The 18185-nt window shown below is 57.8% G+C and overlaps 2 protein-coding genes across 8 annotated transcripts in view; both read left to right on the top strand.

The window, feature by feature from the left end:
* INSR (insulin receptor) overlaps positions 1-8506 on the top strand; it is a 43113-nt gene extending 34607 nt beyond the window's left edge. For both annotated transcript variants that reach the window (XM_065858249.2, XM_071799671.1), the window contains exons 17-21: positions 68-178; positions 254-413; positions 1220-1349; positions 1630-1764; positions 3699-8506. In XM_065858249.2, the coding sequence (XP_065714321.1) occupies positions 68-178; positions 254-413; positions 1220-1349; positions 1630-1764; positions 3699-4053 (891 nt within the window). In that variant the 3' untranslated portion in view covers positions 4054-8506. The remainder of the gene's footprint in view (positions 1-67; positions 179-253; positions 414-1219; positions 1350-1629; positions 1765-3698) is intronic.
* Positions 8507-10648: 2142 nt separating this feature from the next.
* Positions 10649-18185, top strand: part of ARHGEF18 (Rho/Rac guanine nucleotide exchange factor 18) — a 45846-nt gene continuing 38309 nt past the window's right edge. For 2 of the 6 annotated variants that reach the window (XM_065858135.2, XM_065858134.2), the window contains exons 1-3: positions 12180-12334; positions 16799-16935; positions 17433-17932. In XM_065858135.2, the coding sequence (XP_065714207.1) occupies positions 12259-12334; positions 16799-16935; positions 17433-17932 (713 nt within the window). In that variant the 5' untranslated portion in view covers positions 12180-12258. Of the gene's footprint in view, positions 10840-11355; positions 11465-12179; positions 12335-13353; positions 13492-15400; positions 16297-16798; positions 16936-17432; positions 17933-18185 lie in introns of those variants that run through there. The other 4 variants (XM_065858136.2, XM_071799666.1, XM_065858137.2 and 1 more) reach the window with 4 other exon arrangements.

Here is an 18185-nt window from a genome sequence, read left to right as displayed (position 1 = left end):
TCCCCCTTTTCCCATGGTCCAGTGTGGTTGGACACAACCTTGAGGGGATTTCTTGCTTGTTTTCCAGGTTCGCCTCCTCGGGGTGGTCTCCAAAGGGCAACCGACTCTGGTGGTCATGGAGTTAATGGCACATGGAGATTTGAAGAGTTACCTTCGCTCTCTGAGACCTGACGCCGAGGTAGGGACAGGAGACAGAGCCCGTTGTGCCGCGGAGTCCCTCGATGCGGCTTCTAACCTTCTGTATTCCTTGCAGAACAACCCCGGCCGTCCCCCGCCCACGCTGCGCGAGATGATCCAGATGGCCGCGGAGATCGCCGACGGCATGGCCTACCTGAACGCCAAGAAGTTCGTCCACAGGGACCTGGCGGCGCGCAACTGCATGGTCGCGGAGGACTTCACCGTGAAAATCGGAGGTGCGTAGGTGCGGTCAGAAGAGGATCCCGGGGGTCGTGTTGGCTGCAAAGGCCAAGACGGGTGCAGCAAACACGGGGGATTTTCAGTGGCTCCCTTTGGAAACGCAGCAAACTTTGCTCTCTTTCTCCCTTGTGAAATAATTGTATGGATTTTAGTAAGAAAATCATCTCCCTTAGAGGCGGAGCAGCTTCTTCTCACCCTCTCCATTCTCAAACCTCATTCCAAAACGTTTATTGCCTTTCCAGCCTGAGCTGCCTGGGGTTACATCACTGTTGTTTAATTTCATGAGAATTACGATAAAGAAAGTGTTGGGTACAACAAACCAGGGGCTGATAATCCTGTTGTTAGGTCAGGTGCCTTTTAAGAGCCGTTTATCTTCCACAAGATCTAGTTTTGAAGCCAGACCCTTTTAGAAATAAGCAAATACAACGTGTAAAAATAAACCCAAACCCCACAGCCGGGTGGTTTTTCACACCTCCTTGGACTCCAAGCCAAGGCAGCGGCATTTCAGGGCAAAGAGAGCTCTGTTTCACGTAGAAGGGATGAATAGAAATAATGTTTGGAAGAGAAGCTGTTACTAAAAAACGTAATGTACCTCTATCACAGCTCTGTAGGAAAAACGTAGAGAAAAGGGAAGTGTTTAGAGTCCTCCTCACAAGGTGGCAGATCGCTGCGCGCCGGGCACGGGAAACCCGGGGGCGTGAAAATACCCTGAGGTCGAGGGAAGGGAACGTTCATCTGGAGATGATGCGCGGTGGAGTTAGCGAAGGAGAGACGTGTAACGCATCCCCATTGCTTCCCTCAGACTTCGGCATGACCAGAGACATCTACGAGACGGATTATTACCGCAAAGGGGGCAAGGGGCTGCTGCCGGTGCGGTGGATGGCGCCCGAGTCGCTGAAGGACGGGGTGTTCACTACGTATTCCGACGTGTGGTAAGTCAGACTCTGCGATCCCAGACGGATTTGAGCTCAGTTTTAACACACCTGGTCTAAACTGTGAGTTGCTGGCTTAGAGTACAGACAGAAGTGCTCCAGCTCCATGGGGGGATTGCACTGGATGAGCTTTCCAGGTCCCTTCCAACCCCTGACACTCTGGGTTTCTGTGACTGTTTGGAAATCCTCTTCTTAACAATATAGTGCTCATCTTTAGTGTATATTCTCCAAAATACTGTCGCTTGTAGCTCTCCAGGATGTTTTCTTCTCTGTTTCTTAGGTCATTCGGTGTTGTCCTCTGGGAAATAAGCAGTTTAGCGGAGCAGCCGTACCAGGGGCTCTCCAACGAGCAGGTGCTGAAGTTCGTGATGGACGGAGGGTACCTGGACCAGCCAGACAACTGCCCCGAGAGGCTGTAAGTGACACGGGGACAACTGCCCCGAGGGGCTGTAAGTGACACGGGGACAACTGCCCCGAGAGGCTGTAAGTGACACGGGAACAACTGCCCCGAGGGGCTGTAAGTGACACGGGGACAACTGCCCCGAGAGGCTGTAAGTGACACGGGGACAACTGCCCCGAGGGGCTGTAAGTGACACGGGGACAACTGCCCCGAGAGGCTGTAAGTGACACGGGGACAACTGCCCCGAGGGGCTGTAAGTGACACGGGGACAACTGCCCCGAGAGGCTGTAAGTGACACGGGGACAACTGCCCCGAGGGGCTGTAAGTGACACGGGGACAACTGCCCCGAGGGGCTGTAAGTGACACGGGGACAACTGACCCGAGGGGCTGTAAGTGACACGGGGACAACTGCCCCGAGGGGCTGTAGGTGACACGGGGACAACTGCCCCGGCCACGCTCCTCAGCTGGTGACACAAGGCACCTCTCCACCCCTTCTCTGCTGGGGAGGAGCTAAACTGATTTTAGTTGAGCCTCCTCACCAGCACATCCATAGTGATCCAGGAATTGAAGACCTGAGCTAGCCTGTTGCACTAGAAGGGAAATTAAACCACGTTTTAAGCACAGGCAAAGCTTAAACAAACCCCCAAGCGCTGTACCAGTTGCCCAAAGATCGTGTTTTTCCTCCGCTCCGCACTACGGGGTGGCAGTTGGCTGGTGTGACGTGGCAAGGCTTGGCCAGGAGCCACGGCCGCGTGGCTGCGGAGCCTGGAGAGCGGCTCGTTAATCCCGGCTCTCTGAGGGCTTCTGCCATTCATCTCTCCGCGCCGCGTAAACAGCCCTGAGAATCACAGCCACTTTTTCCCGCTGGTTTTCAGAAATGCCGCTTGTGGCTGATGAGGAGGGAGAGCAGGAGGAGGGAGAGCAGGAGGAGGGAGAGCAGGAGGAGGGAGAGCAGGAGGAGGGAGAGCAGGAGGAGGGAGAGCAGGAGGACACCGCGCTGGGCCGAGAGCTGCTTCAAGTGGCTGAGGCCTTGTTGCTTCTGTTGCAGACGTGTTACCTCAGTTAAAGTACAAGGCCAGGCAGGGTCAGGGAGAGAGACAAGAGGGCCAAGAGTGAAAAACCCCTTGTGGCGATGGCAAAAGGAGCCTGATGCTCTCCTGCGCTGGGCTGAAGGGTTATTAAACTGGTGAGGTTTAGTGCCTGGGGGTGACCGTGTCCCCAGCTCTGCCAGCACCGCAGCTTCCCAGGTGCTCCCTGAGCTGCTTCTGCCAGAGTAATTAAACAGAACCCCATTAGGAAGCGTTTAAGCTGAGCTGGGGCGTTGGGATGGGCAAACGCAGGTGGTGGGGGGTTCTGGGAACCCCGGCCTGCGTCTGCCCAGAGCGGCTCTGCAGGGCCCGAGGGCAGAGCTGTTCTGTGAGCGCCCCTCTGGAGCAGCTGCTGCCCTGGGCGCTTGGCTCCCAGACTCCGGTTTGGAACTCTGCTTGTGGGTGGATTTCTTTCTCCCCGCTGTCCGATAGCGCGCGACCTCGTGCGCAGCCGCTCTGCGGGGCGGGTGTTGGCGGGACCTCTGTCCTCCGCACGGCCTCCTGTTTTCCTCGAGTCTGAGGAGCTTTGTTATCTCCCAGGCCGAGTTAAAATTAAAATCAGATGAGTTAAGGGATCGTGCCCCGGCTGTAAGAGCGTGCGCACACACGGGGCGTGTGAACCGCAGCCCCGCTTCCTTCAGGAGCCGAGTTAAGAACAATTGAAGGAATTGGAAGGGATTCTTGATCTAGGCAGAAATAGGGAAAAAGGAGTGTCAGGATCCACGGGCAGATACGGAGGCTGGAAGGAGAACAAACAGCTCGGAGTATCGGAGGAGCAGTGTGGGCGGGGGTTGCAGATACCGATCGCGGATTGTGCGAAACCCTCTTCTTCCTCCCCTGAGCCTGGTTTGTCCGATTTAGGCACAGCCTGATGCAGATGTGCTGGCAGTACAACCCCAAGATGCGCCCCACCTTCATCGAGATCATCGAGATGCTGAAGGACGACTTGCACCCCAGCTTCCACGAGGTCTCCTTCTTCTACAGCGAGGAGAACAAACCTCTGGAGACCGAGGAGTACGAGATGGACTTTGAGAACATGGAGAGCATTCCCCTCGACCCCTCCTCGTACTCGCAGAGGGACAAAGCCCTGGGCAGGGACAACGGCCCCTCCATGGCTCTCAAGGGGAACTACGAGGAGCACATCCCGTACACTCACATGAACGGTGGCAAGAAGAACGGGCGCATTCTCTCCATGCCCAGGTCAAGCCCTTCCTAACGCCCCCTGTCCAGCCCAAGGGTTGTTTCTGCTTTTCCCCCCTCCACAAATCTCAGGACTCTCGGTATTGCTGCCGCCGTGTATGACACACATCTACAGACTCTGCAGAGTTTTAATCATCTTATGATTAATACCTTTTTTGGTTTTTTGCCAAGTTGACTGGTTGTCAGTGGATTATCTGTGAACACAAATGGAAGAGGTTTCCATGGCTGCTGTCCCTCTGTAACCATGGTTTCAAAACAGGATGCGACCGTGTTGAGTTCGACTGAAGGAGGCGCATCCACGTTTGCCAACAACAAGAAAACCAAACGGACGTGAAATCCGCTGGTATCTGAGCTACAGCGTAACGGTGCGGAACAAACCTGCGTTCCCAGGAGAACTCCGGCCTCTGGGCATCCTCTTCACCACGGCAAAAGGGTTCAACACCTGGCTCGGACGCGCCAGATCCTCAGATTGACCAATAGCTGCTGCTTTTGTACTTTTTCAAGGGTTAAATCCCGGGGGTGCGTGCGTGTGTGTGTGTGCGCGCGCGTGTGTGCGCTATCTATAAGTGGGGTGTATATGTATGGCGAAATATGCACCTCTCTGGTGTTTGTACATAGGTTTTGTACGTTCTCACAGGAGCTTTCCTCTTCTCGGAAGTGTGTCCTTATCTTTGTTTCCCGTTTCCCTGGAGTGACTGAATCCTAAACAGATTATTTTTGTACTAAGGACTCTTGAGTAGGTTTTCTCTCATTAACAAACGAGGGAAACGTGCCAGGAGCCAAAAGGAGCAGAAATCTGAGATTTGTGGGTACTTTCAAGACCAAACGGAGTAGGAGTCCCCTGACCTGAGATACGGAGTGTTCTGTCCTTACAGCATTGAGTATATATATTGTTTGTTGTAACATATTTAAAAATGTCTTTAGTTTAAATTTTAACTTCATATAAATTATTGACTGTTTATGATCCTTTCGGGGAGGGGAGAATTTGTGGGATTGTTTGGTCTTAAAGTGGTCCAAAGATTTCAGAATGAACTAATTTTAGCCCCATTACCCTTTTAGGAGCTCTGAAGCACACGTTAAGTTTATATTTGACAAGGCTCTGTGATCCAGTTTCATGATTTATCCGGTGGGGTCCGCTGGCTCCAGCCGAGGCCCCGAGATCAAGTAATTGGGATTTGGCTGGGTTTGAGGGGCTGAAAGACACCAGAACATCCCGGTCCCGAGCCCCTTCGCTCCCGCATCGCAGACACAGCCGGCGGGGACGGGCGAGAACTTCGGACCGAAAAAGAGACGCTAGAGCCGATGTGAAGGAGGGAGAGCATGGGAGCGGAGCTCTGGGCTCTGCCTAGGGGGCAGGAAACGACCGTGACCGTGTTACCCCCCTGCTGCTGCTCCGGCCGTGCTGCTCCCGAAATTCCCGTGAATTTCCCAGGACCTGTCAGGACGTCAACTTTGCGTCTCCTGGACTGCGCCTCGTTGTGCTGCTGTTCGCGAAGATGACGGAGCCGATCCGCGCCAGATGCTGGAGAAAAGCTGCGAAACGTCCAACGCGTCCTGTGGCGATGGAGCGCACTGGTGGGGAGAAATGGTGATATAACCCATGTAGCGGGCCCGTGTCCTACGGGAGTGGTGTTAAAAGGGAAGGGGATGCTCAGTCCTCCTCCGGGAGGAGCCCGAGGGCTCTTTTGTGCTCTACAACAGCAGAAAAGGAGCTTCTGCCCTGCCGGGGGTGAGGACGTCGGGCTGCGTGTGGTGCTGATTCCGGCCCGGGCGATGCTGCCAGTTCCTCCCTGGAACCCATGGATGGCGTGGAATGGGCCGGGAGCTCGAGCTGGAGGACGAGGGCTCGGCGGTGGGGACGGAAGCGGAGGGCACGGGCTGCTCGCAGAGCTACCGGAGAACAGCCCCGACGTGCGTGAGAACCTGCGGTTCCTAACGGCCTCGTTTACACTTCTTCTGCTTTACGAAGCAGTGACTGTTGAGCAGCTCTGTCCTGCGCTGCGGGAGAGGAGACGCGTTCTCACGCTTTTCTAAGGAAGACAAGGTTTTCTTAGTAGAATTTTTATTTATTTTAATATATAAAACACTGTAAAAAGAAAAAAACAGCAAACCGTTTGTGTTCTTAAACACGCAGAACGCGTACGTTTGTACCCGTCAAACCCTGGCAGGTGGATGCGGTGGGGTTGTTCTCGTCCTGTTCTGGTGCAGTCTACCTCAGTGTTTCTTAAGGATGTTTTTAATACTACGCACCCCTAAACCTGCTTCAATGTTCTGGTCTGGACCTGTTGTGGATCGGGGGGCAATCGATATCGGCCGATTCCAATGCTGGGGACCATTCATGGAAGGGAATGGGCAGAGAGCGGCTCGTCACCGATCATCGCCCGTCACTGATCATCGCCCGTCTGAGCGGTAACGACCAAGGGAATCAATCACACGTTGGGCTCCGATGTTCTGGTATTGGCCTCTTAATTTAAAAAAAATAACAAAAGAGCCATTGAAACGTTGGGACTTTAGTGAAGCGCTGACCGAAGAGGAGCAGCAATGGCAGCGGGCACCTGCACGGCCCAAGTTGGGGTTGGGTTGGGGCGTTTTGGTCGCGTTTTGGTCTCACAGGTAACCCTGAGTCCTGCCGGGAGGATGAGACCTCCCAGAATAAACCCTTCCCAGCACGTCCTCGCTCTGATGACGTTTGAAATCGCAGTGACCACAGCTGTGGGAATAGAAGATCTTTTCTATAGACGTCGGCCCCTCGTCTGGGTCTGGCTGTCAAGGCCGTTGGTATTGGTTGGCCCTGAGTCCGCTGGATTTGCCACACTCGGCTCACTGAACGAGGGAAGGTTCATGGAGCCGTTCCTTACACCCAGTACCATGTGTGAAGATATTCCGCTCATCCTTCCTCCATCGGGCCAAGGGCGAGGGACGGTACTGGTGCTGAGGACGTCGTTTTACGTCAGGTTTAACTTTCTCAACACAGTTGAAGACACTCGCTAAACCAGAGAATACAGAAAAGTCGTGAAGGTCACTCAGGAAGCCCAGCTCTTGCTCCTGGAGAATCCTTCACGCTCAGCCCGCGGCCAGCGCTTCGGTCTCTGCTGCCCGAGGTCTTCGCCATGGGGACGCCAGGATCCCTCGCTTGGGTGTCACTGGTGCCTGTTTGGAGACGCCGGGTTGGGCTGGAGCTGGAAGGGGAGGACGGGAAGCTCCTTTCCCGGAGGGATCGTTCGTCGTAGGGTTGGATCAACGTTAATTCAGTGGCCTCCTGCGCATCTGGTACTTCTCTCGGCCGCTGGGTCGGAAACGCGTCTCTTCTTGGCTGCTTGTAAATGCTCCGTTGTGTTGTAAAATAGAAGAATCGTAACGTGACCTCTGGTGGGGACGGCGCTGGGGACGGCGCTGGGAAGCAGGCGGCGCTGCGAGGAGGGCGTTGGCTGTGGGTCACAAAGCGTTGGGCTGGAAGAGGCTGCTCTTAGGTTGCTCAAGGGTACTCTTAATTTACGGGCAGCGTATGCCTTTCCGCCTACATTTGTATTATAGCGATGGGACTGCTGCTTGATTTTAGTACATTGTGTATAGCGTTGGGATCTCTTTGGAAGAATCTCAAGGTCACTTATTGTGTTATTGAGCTACCATGATGGAGGCAAACAGGAGAAAACCAGGAGCGGGGGCTGGGTGGTTATTCTTGAGCCTTTTGGAGGAGGGAGAGAGACGGTCGAGTTCCCCTTCACGTCCCCGTGACACGAGGCCGGACCCTGAGCCTCTCGGGGCCGTGTGCTGCGGGCAGTGATCACTGATCCTGAGACTGGAACCGCGTTTCACAGCTTCAGGAAAGTTCAGATACCTTTGTGCCATAAAAACCTCGCTCTGCGGGCTGCGCCGAGCCCGGAGAGAGCAGGAAACTGCGGATAAACCCCGATCCCCCGACCGTGTCCCAGCTGCCCGGGGACGGGCGACACCGAGCGCAGCAGGGACACCGTCCCTCCGCAAACAAAGACCCAGTGCCGCTTGTTTGTCCCGCGCGTGGCCGGGGGAAAGGAGCTGCTGGGTTGGAATCACGACACAGTTACATCGGAAATACCTGAGATTCAGAATTAGTTTGGTATTTGTATGAAGTCGATTGAATTGGGGCTTTTTATTCCCTTCTGCTTGGCTCCGCGTGGCCTCGCTGGGCTCTGTGCGCGGGTGTTGGTGTCGGGGTGTTCACCGCCTGTTCTGTTTGGCTCCACGTCACGACGGCGACGCCGATCGCACGGTGGCTTTGGAGTAAGCGATGCTAAGGCTGCCGGTTTTAGCAAATCTGCTGTCGTTCAATGTGCTGCTTGTTTTTCAAATGAAATGGCTTGTCCTTCTGGAACGTAAGCACTTATTGCGGTTTCAGCAAATCAGCTGCAGCACAATGCAAGCTACAAGGGGACAGGTGGAGAAATGACTTTTTTAAATATTGTATAATAAAGTTAGTATCAACTCCTAAAGCCTTGGTATTTTGTTTTTTCGCCAACAGGTTTGCGATCGGCAGGAAATCACGATTCTGGTGGTTGTTTCATCCCGAGTCCGCTGTTCGAGGGCTGGGATGACACTAAAGTCCAATAAAGTCCCCGAGCGAGCCGGGTCCAGCCAGGGGGACCAAGTTTAGGAGCTAAAGCGGAGCTTAAATGTGGCACCGATGTGCTTGCTGGGCTGAGTCCTGGTGTCGCCAGTAAAGCTTGAGCTCAGGACTGATCAGCAGAGAGACCTGAGCTGGGCTTGATCCCCAAGCGCGTCTGTTCCCCTGGGTGCTGCCGGCACCCCGTGGGAGCCGCCCGGCGGGGGATGTTCCGAAGGTTCTCAATGGGAAAAGGAGAACGTTACCAAGGAAAAGCGTTTCCTTTGGCTTCGCTTTGGGGGTGATGTTTTTGTCCTTGAAGTATCAGAAGGGTTTGTGTTTGAGGGGCGCACGGGTGGGGCTGCGGGACGTTTCCTCTCATTCTGTCACTTGGGAAAGAGCCCAACGCCTGCTCCACTGACACCGCATCCCCGACAAACCCCAGGAGCCGTTTCCTCAGCGCGGGGCTGGATGGTGCTGCTGGTCCAGGATTCGCGTGCGGTGCTGATGCCACCTAGTGCCTCCCAGCGTGGGATGGCGGGGCCGGCCCCCTCTGCTGTCCCTGCTGCTGGGGACACCCGTGGAGCTCAGCGGGACTCCGGCTCTTTGCTGGAGGCCTCTTACCACGAGAGCGATGAGAAACAAACCTGTCCTTCCAAACGTTTCGGCGTGGCCTCTCCCGGCACGGGCTCGTTTCTCGGGGGATGCCGAGATGCCAAATTGAGCAAAGGCACAAAACTGGCGCTGGGTGTCGCGGAGGGGTTGCTGTGTCTCCGGGTGCCGTGGAGAGGCTGCCGAGGCTCGGCCAGACCTCGCACTGCTATTCCTCATTGCTTTTCCAGGGTGTCTGAGCCTCCTTGGTGACCCCCAAACCGCGTCAGACGCTGCGCAGGAGGAGAGAATCTCCTTTAGCTGAGGACAACTCACCGTCCGCCAGCTGGAGCAGCTGCCCAGGGCTGAGGAGCAGCTGTCTCTGATACCAACCGAGCTCTTGTGGACTTCAGAGAAATCAAACCCTAATTCCTCTTTGCCCCCGCGGTTTCCTGGAGCGAGGGGTGATGGCTATTGCCAGGGGTGATCGCTATTGCAAGGGGTGATCGCTATTGCCAGGGGTGATCGCTATTGCCAGGGGTGATCGCTATTGCCAGGGGTGATGGCTATTGCCAGGGGTGATCGCTATTGCCAGGGGTGATCGCTATTGCAAGGGGAGATCGCTATTGCCAGGGGTGATCGCTATTGCAAGGGGAGATCGCTATTGCCAGGGGTGATCGCTATTGCAAGGGGTGATCGCTATTGCCAGGGGTGATCGCTATTGCCAGGGGTGATCGCTATTGCAAGGGGTGATCGCTATTGCCAGGGGTGATCGCTATTGCCAGGGGTGATCGCTATTGCAAGGGGAGATCGCTATTGCCAGGGGTGATCGCTATTGCCAGGGGTGATCGCTATTGCCAGGGGTGATCGCTATTGCAAGGGGAGATCGCTATTGCCAGGGGTGATCGCTATTGCAAGGGGAGATCGCTATTGCCAGGGGTGATCGCTATTGCAAGGGGTGATCGCTATTGCCAGGGGTGATCGCTATTGCAAGGGGTGATCGCTATTGCAAGGGGTGATCGCTATTGCCAGGGGTGATCGCTATTGCAAGGGGTGATCGCTATTGCAAGAGCTGCCAAAGCTGCGATCCCTGAGTATGGGGGGTGTGAGCGGGTCGGGGGCTGCTCGGGGCCGGCAGGACGAGGAGCGAAGGGCCGTGCCGGGGACAGGAGCCGACCGAGCCGTGTGCCGAGCCCCGCGCGTGCCGGGCTCTCGGGGCGCACACGCGGTTTTTCTCCGAACGGAACAGGAAGCTTTTGCAGCAATCGCCGTCCTCGCAGCCAGCGCTGCTCTCAGCAGCTCTCCAGGCCCCCAAAACCGGGTGCTCTGGGGTGCACGACCCCCCTGGGTGATTCTGCTGGACCCTCGCAGAGCCCTGAATCCTACGAGCATCGTGGCAGCAGCGGGGCCGCCGTCGGAGGAGCCGCAGCATGGGAGCGGCGGGTTTGTTGGTGCCGTCGGAAAGGGGAAGCGGTGAGGCGGTTGAGCCACAGGCCCCCGTGAGCAAACCGGCCGCACGGCTCCGGCTTCCCTGATGAGTCTCCGCTCCTCGCTTTGCTCCGGCAGCCGGAGAAGAGGCCGGAGCTGTGGGGCGCGCGGGGTCTCGCCAGGGAGGCGCCTCCAGCCCTCGGGGTAAGTCGCTCTCTGCACGAGCTCCATCCCGCGACGATGGGGCTGTCGCTCGTCTTCCTCAAGGCCTTGTGAGGAAGCAGCTTGTCCTGAAGCCAAAAGCCCCAGCACTGGTTTTGTTCGGCTTCCCCCTTGCGTGTGTGCGAAGGCAAAACGTGGGCTGGGGAGCCTCGGCCTGCAAGGAGCTTTGCTGGGAGCGAAGAAGAGGAGATTAAGCCAGGTTTAACCCACGTGTGTCCGGGGTGGCTGAACAGGCTCCGGCTGCCGCTCTCAGCTCCCGCGGGGCCACAGCTGAAGGTCGTGAGGACACCGCAGCGCTGGCAAAGCTGGGTTCGCTCCTGGGACCCCCAAACCCCGCTCCAAACTCCCCACCCCAGGGCTGGGCGCCCGCGTTACCGGGGAGACCGAAGCCGAGGGGATGTGGGGAGGGTTGTGCTGGGCAGATGACGCTTTTGGGGTTTGCGGCCGGGTGAGGGAAACGTTCTTCGCCACTTTTGCACAACGCTGGCCCCGTTCTGTGCCCTGGAGGTGCCCATGGCCACTCCCAAACTGCCCGAGCTCCGCTCAGCGAGGCTGAACAGCAGGGAGCGGGTTTGGTCTGGCCTGGGATCCCAGCAGCCGCACAGGGGTAAAACTCAGCTTACTTCAGCCCGACTGAGGGACCAGGAGCAAAGTTTGGAGCCGCTCTGGGCTGAGGGCAGTGGGGAGCGCTGGGCTTGGGGAGCTCAGGGTGGGGAATTTGGTCTCTTGGGGCAGTTTGGAGATGCATGAGATCGTCCCTGCTTGGGAGGGCTGGGAAGGGCTTGGAGAAACGTCCTTGCCGGGCACGGGGACTTGCTGCGGGATGGCACTGATGCTGCAGACAGACAGGTCTCATCCTTTCCCCTGCAGAGGCTTTGCCACAGCTTGGAAACAACGCCAGAGGGGCAAATACCAGGCTTGTGGCCTTAACTATCACTGCATTGAGGGTGAAGGTGACTCTGCCCAGGTGGAGGTTCTTCCCCTGCAGAACCGCGTTCAAGGTGGTGGTGACCAGGCTGATTGGCAGTTGTGAGCAGAGCAGGGGGCCTCTGGCAGAAAGGGGAAGGGGGTTACAGCGAGTTAACCGCTCATTTGCTGTTTCTGTCCACAACCCTCCAGCAGCATTTGGGGTCTGTGTGTCCTCCGGGGTCACGACTCCCCGGGCCGGGCTGTGTGAAGTCACCGCCCCGCCGCACAGGTGGGAACGCCAGGGCCCAGGAATTCCTGCCTGGCCACGGCTTCCATCAGCTGATGCTTCTGACAAAACACTTGGCTTCTCCACTCCCCCCTTGGCAGCCCCTGGGCTGCAGCCGGCAGCGCTGCCTTAGACCGCGCTGGGCTCCGCCGCGCTCGCTGCCGCCGGCTCCCGCTCGGGCTCGGAACCTCGCACGGGGCTCCCCAATGTCAGACTCGCTGCTCAACCACTCCTGGCCGTCGTTCTCCAAGCGCTGGAAGAAGAGATGGTCCTTTAAGCGAGGTAACGGCCTCGCGCGCAGGGAGAGGGGTCTGAGCCGCGCGTCGGGAGAGCCCCTGCGAGCGGCGGGCGCTGGGGTCCCCGTGTTGCGCGCACCCCGCTCCTCGCTGCGGAGAGCACTGCGTAAGCGTTGCTTTTATTTGTAACGCTTTTCCATCCGTTTCGTCCTCTTTTTGAGGCACGTTCGTGCTTTTCGGAGCTGGGTAATGGGTTAAACATCAGCCTTCTGGTTTTGCAATAGCTGTGTTGGGTTGCTGGCAGCGAGCGGGAGGTGCGGTGTCTGCAGGCAGGGCTCTGCACGGCGAGCGCTCGGCCCCGTGTCGCGAGTTCGGTGGTGGAGCAGATGCTGTGGAGGAGGCTCCTCTGGTCTTTCGGAGGGGGCTGAGGAGCAGACCCCTCGTGTTTGGTCTTCACGGTGTCCAGCAGCTGCAAGGGGAAGTGCCAGTGATGGTGTGAACTGGGCTCATCCCTGCATGCGGTGTGAAAAGGGGATGTGAGGGCCCCGGGACGGGGGACATTTGCAGTCCCGGAGGCGCCGGACGCTGCCGTCCCTGCCTGCAAACCTGCCTGCTGCTTTTGGGTGCCTGTATCTGCCACGTTAGAGCTCTCGATACGTGCCAGCGCCTTCTCCTTTGCTGTTTTCCCCTCTACCCCCAGTTCTTTCCTGATGTGGGTGTGCAGGGGACCAGGATCCAGACTGAGCGCTCAAAGGGAGGTTGATTCAGAGCAGGGTCGTGCGAGATCTGATCCGGGGCGAGCCCTGGGGCTCCGTGGGGACCTTCCCTCTGCGGGGTCACTGCAGGAGCCTGCACCGCGGCTCTTCCTTGTGACTTCGGGAGCATCACAGGGGCTGCAGATCCCCCGAGCCCCACCGAGACCCCTCAGCTGAGCTCTGCGCTGGCTCCCCTGGCCCCGGTGCCCAAACCCCAGGCCCCAGAGGCGGTGATAAGGCAGCAGCTCGCTGTACAGTACGTTACAGTGTCGGGCGGCTTATCTGCTCCCCTCCTCCAGCCCGGCTCGCTGAGCCAACCCAGCGCTGCCAGCGGCCGCCGATGTGGGGCCCAGACCAGGCGCGGGACGGCGCTTCAGCCGAGTTTTGGCACCGCAGCTCAGCGCTCGCTTTACGGAGGTTTCACCCCCCAGCTCCGCGCTGCAGGCCGGTACGTAAGGGGCAGCTGGTGCGGGGCAGCAGAGCCTGGAGGAGACGGAATAATTCTTATTTCTTGTTCATGACACTTTCCTTGGTTTCCCAACACTCTCTACTCCCGATTGCTGGGAAATGCCTGCTCTGTCCTTCCTCCCGGGACTGTTTTGCGTACAGAACTACCCAGTGCCCTTTTTCCCACCGTTTGGTGCGGCCTTTTCCCGGGGGAGATGCAGAGAGCGTTTGATGCTCAGAGGATGTGATGGCGAGAGCTCACGTCCGTGTTTCCTCTGATGTTTCCTCCGATGTTTCCTCCACCGGCCGCGGGGTCGCTGGGGGGCCTGGCGCGTCCTGAGCCGCGTCCTGAGCCGCGTCCTGAGCCGCGTCCTGGGCCGGGAGCGGGCAGGTGGGTCCTGTCCCAGCGCTGGCTGCTCTGCCGCTGCCACCCGCTGTGGCACTTGTGGGGACATCTCCAGCGACTGGCCCACCCGAGGGAACCAGTGCAGGAGCGAGGTGTCACTACAAATCTGAAATGGGAATACTTAAATATTTCGTTGGGCTCCCTTGCATGTGGTTACGGCAGCACGGTGTTTCGCTTTCCTTGAGACAAACCGGCTCAGCTGGCTCATCCCACCGTCCCCAGGGCATCAAAACCCCTGGGAACGTCCCAGACTGTCCCTATGCCCTTCCTCTCCGTGCAGGAGGTCGGAATTGTCACGTTTTGCTGCCGGAAGCCCTGGCAAAGCACAGCAGAGCCCCGCTCGTGCGCAGGACCCGCGGGCTCAGCCGGCGCCGCTTCCTCGCCGGCTCTGCGCTGGGAATTCCTCCGCGCTGCTCCCTCCAGCAATAACCTTTTATGGTCCCTGGCCAGAGGCGAGTTAAGCAACGGCAATACCTAATCTGCTTAATGTTCTCCTAAAGCAAACAGTGTTGTGTTCTTCAAAGCATTGTTTTGCCATCCCGTCTGAGGAAAGGTGGACGCCGCTGTGTGCCGGTGCCCGGAGCCGGGATGCCCCGTCCCTTTGTCACCGCGCCGCAGCCGGACGGAGCGTCGGTCCTTCCAAACGGGCTGGAGCGCAGGGTCTCAGGGACCTGAGGGGCTCCGGAGTTTGCTGATATATGGGTCACCACCTGGATTGTGGCTATGGGGCTGTCGGCAGCCCCCCAGGCCTGTGTGTCTCCTGTGCATCCTCCACGTGGCCCCTTCCTTGCTCATCACACCAGAACCTGATGCCTGAAAACACTTTTCATGCGCTGTCAGCCCCGCGTTGCCCAAACGGTCGGCACAGCGCGGCTCTACGCACGGTGCCAGCCCAGCATCAACCCACCGAGGCGTCAGATACAGGGAGCCTGAATCGTCGCGTCTGCTGCTCGCACATTGCCTAAAATGGTCTCTCCCCATGGCCGCGGCCCCGTGTGCTGCCGCCGCGCTCACCGGGGCCTGCCTGCAAACCTGATTTATCGCGTGTTCAAACGGGACCGTCTGAAGCCTCCGAGGACGATATATCCGTCGTTCGGTGGGCCCCGAGGGGGTCTGTTGACTGTAGCCCATGTCGTGGCCAAATCCTGAGCCCTGCAAGGCACAGCCAGAGCACGGGGAATGTTCTCCAGGCCTCGGAGGAGCTGACTCTGTTCCAGGGATGCACTTCGGAGCTGCAGGCCCAGCGTGGGGCAGGCGGGGTGGTCAGAGGAGCAGAAACACCTCCTTGTTTCAGCTGAACCCGCAGCCAGGGCTCTGGGCTCTGTCAGCCCTGCGTGGCAGCTCCTGCGCCTCCGCGGCTCGGCTGCTCTTCCCGCGGGCCGTTGGCTGCTGCAGGGGCCGGCCAGGGCAGGGAACCTCAGTTTTCCCCCTTCCTTGCATGTTCCACTTCGTCCTGGCCCCCTGGGACCCTCCCCACCGCCTGGTTCCTGCAGGCTTTCATCCCCAGTTTTGGGGATTCACTGACATCTTTGACCGCTGTCTCCTACGACCTCAGGCCAAAACCTGCAGGGGTTCAAACGCATATTCACTTCAAAATGCTGATTGTTGTTTACAAGCTGATTAGAGGCGATCCAGGTGCATCTGAGCAAAGCAAAGTGTTCAATAGCTCGGTAAAGCCGGTTTTACAGACAGAGCGTTACAGATGTGGCTCTAGGACAACCTGGGCAGGAATTTGCCTATTAATTAAAAATGCCTTGTGAGGTAAATTCCACAGCCTTGCTGCAAAGCCTGTTTCAGATTTCCCCTGCTCTTATAGTTAAAAAACCCTTAATCAAAATAGTGCCTTCAAAGAGTGCTTGCTTTCCACGTTATTTATAGATCCCCACTTGAAATGACCGCGCACGGTTCAACGCGCCAGGCGCTCCCTCACACAGAAAACCTGGCACGGGCCGCGGGACCCGCGGAACAAAAACCTCCAACCCCCCCTCACGTTTTGCCTTTTCTAGTTGGCTGCGTTTCACAGCATCGAACCCACAGCAGGACGCGAGGTGTCCAGGAGTGTGGTTTGCAACAATTCTTTTTTACACCTGGATTTCCTGCAGTATGATGAGTTCCTAGCCGTTTCTTGCTGTTTTTTCCCCGTTGGGTGGAATATTCTCTTATGTTCTCTTGCTGTTGTTCTGTGCATCTTCAGAGATCCACGGCGGGGCTCCGGCCAAGAGCGCCGGTTTTGCTCCGCTCGGCCCAGCTCTGTGTACCTCGAAGGGACCAAAGGGCTCTTCACGAGCCACGCGATGCTTTGGAGACCGTGGCGAGCGCCCACAGCGCGTCTGGTTACATAAGAATGTGCTTCGGTCAGCCGGACCGTCTGTTGTGCCGCAAAGCGCGTCCTGACCCTGGGTTTGTTTCTCAGTGAGCTCCGGGGAGGTGTGGACGCATTCAGGTTCACATCCTGCCCGGGAAAATCCACACAACAGCACCCGCACCGGGGAATTCCATTTTCACTCTGCGCACTCGGTGCTGCTGGAGTCACTAATGCGCCTCCAGTTTGGCCTCCCAGTGCCATCCTTTATTGCTTGTGGATAAGAATAAAACCAGTCAGGGTTTATTTATTTTTCCCCACAGATTTCTGGTTAAAGGTCCAAAATGCCAATGCCGAGGGGGAGGCTGGGAGGGTGCAATCCTGCTCTCTGCCCTGCACACACCGTGGCTCAAGGGATGAGCTTTCTGCTGATCCCCGCACCAGGTTCCACAGGATCAGGGCTGCCGAGGTCCCCAAACCGCCTGTCCGCGAGGGCCGGGGAGCAGGGGGCCACGCGGGGCGTTTGGGTGATGCCTGATGTCACCTCTCTGTCACTTACATCCCTCCTGCCCGCCCGCTGTGACCTCCTCTGTCTCGCAGGGTCCGACTGCAAGCCATGCCTACGGGAGTTCGCCGACCACAGCAACCCTGCCCTGGAGTATCCCAGCCCCAAGACCTTCCTCCCGTCCCTGATTGCTGAGGATGACGCCTTCTGCAGCGGCATGGCCGAGGAAAAGGCAGGTGTCCCCTTTCCCTCCGCTGCCACCGCGCGAGGCAGGAGCCAGGGTCAGCGCGTTCGGAGGGCTGCGGTGGAATAAGGACGGGGCGAAGGGCTGCCGATCCAGACTGGCAAGGAACACGAGGTTATATTGCTTCTGCTGCTGGGAAAAATCACACAGATGTGATTTTGGTATTGGAGTTGGGAGGAATAAGGTACAGAGAGAGGTGGGGGCTGGAGGGAGCTGAGCTGGTGGGGCTGGGGCAGCTCTGGCGAGGCACAGCAGGAGACTGTTAGGCTATTTCTACTATCAGATTATATCTACTGTTAGAAAGTCTGGTTGGATAAGCTGAGCTGCAGGTGCAGGCCTGACCCCGCTAGCCGCAGGTGGGCTGTTTGCCATGAGAAAGCAAAGCAAAGCAGCTCCAGCTCCGCACCGGAGGCGCCCCCTTCGCAGGGTGGGTGCAAATCCCCCTCGGATGGGGTTTGTGAGCTCAGCTGTCGCTGCCTTTGCAGGAGGACTCCTCTTCCACAGAGCTGGACGTCCCAGCAGCAGACCTGCACAGCAGCACGGAGGATCTCCTCTCGGACTCCGCTCTCCATGGCACGGAGTATTACCGAGACCTGGGGCTCCCGAGCCCGCCGGTTGCCAAAACGGAGCCAGAAACGGCAGCGCAGCCAGAACAAGCGACCCAGGCCGTGTCTGCCATTCGTTTGTTGGAAGAGAGACCGGGGGCTTTGAGCAAAATATCCGTGGATGTTGCTTTTTCCAACCCCGTTTCCTGCTCGGTGCGTTACGGCGAGGCCGACTGCCGCTTTCTGAACAAAGGCCACGTTTGCTCCTGTGCGGCGGTGCCAGAAGATGGTACCAGCACTTCGGAGTGTCCTGCAGAGGCAGACGAAGAGCCGGACCCGCAGGAGGCCACGGAGTCCTTCCCCACGCTGGTGAGATCCATGTCGACCTCTCGGAGGCACAGCTGGGAAAGCCCTTTGTCACCCGTGGACTGCAAGCGCAGGTACAGCAGGACTGCGAGCGATATTTGGTGTCTATGGTCCAGCGATGCTGCGTGAGGCCGGAGCCACCACGCTGCCCTGGGCTCCTGGGTGGCCTCGCTCTCTCGTCAGCATCTGCCAAAGCAGCTGGACACCTACTGCTCGTGTTGGGTGGGATGCAGAGGAACAGATGTTGAGGTTTAACAGCTCCTTGGAGCCTCCCTTGGTCTCCAGGTTCCTACATCCCCACTTTCCCTGCTGACAAATGTATTGATC

The sequence above is a fragment of the Patagioenas fasciata genome, chromosome 27, assembly GCF_037038585.1.
Source record: "Patagioenas fasciata isolate bPatFas1 chromosome 27, bPatFas1.hap1, whole genome shotgun sequence".
Taxonomy (NCBI): domain Eukaryota; kingdom Metazoa; phylum Chordata; class Aves; order Columbiformes; family Columbidae; genus Patagioenas; species Patagioenas fasciata.
The sequence above is the reverse complement of the archived record's forward strand: the minus strand, read 5'-3'. Positions and strand labels throughout refer to the sequence as shown.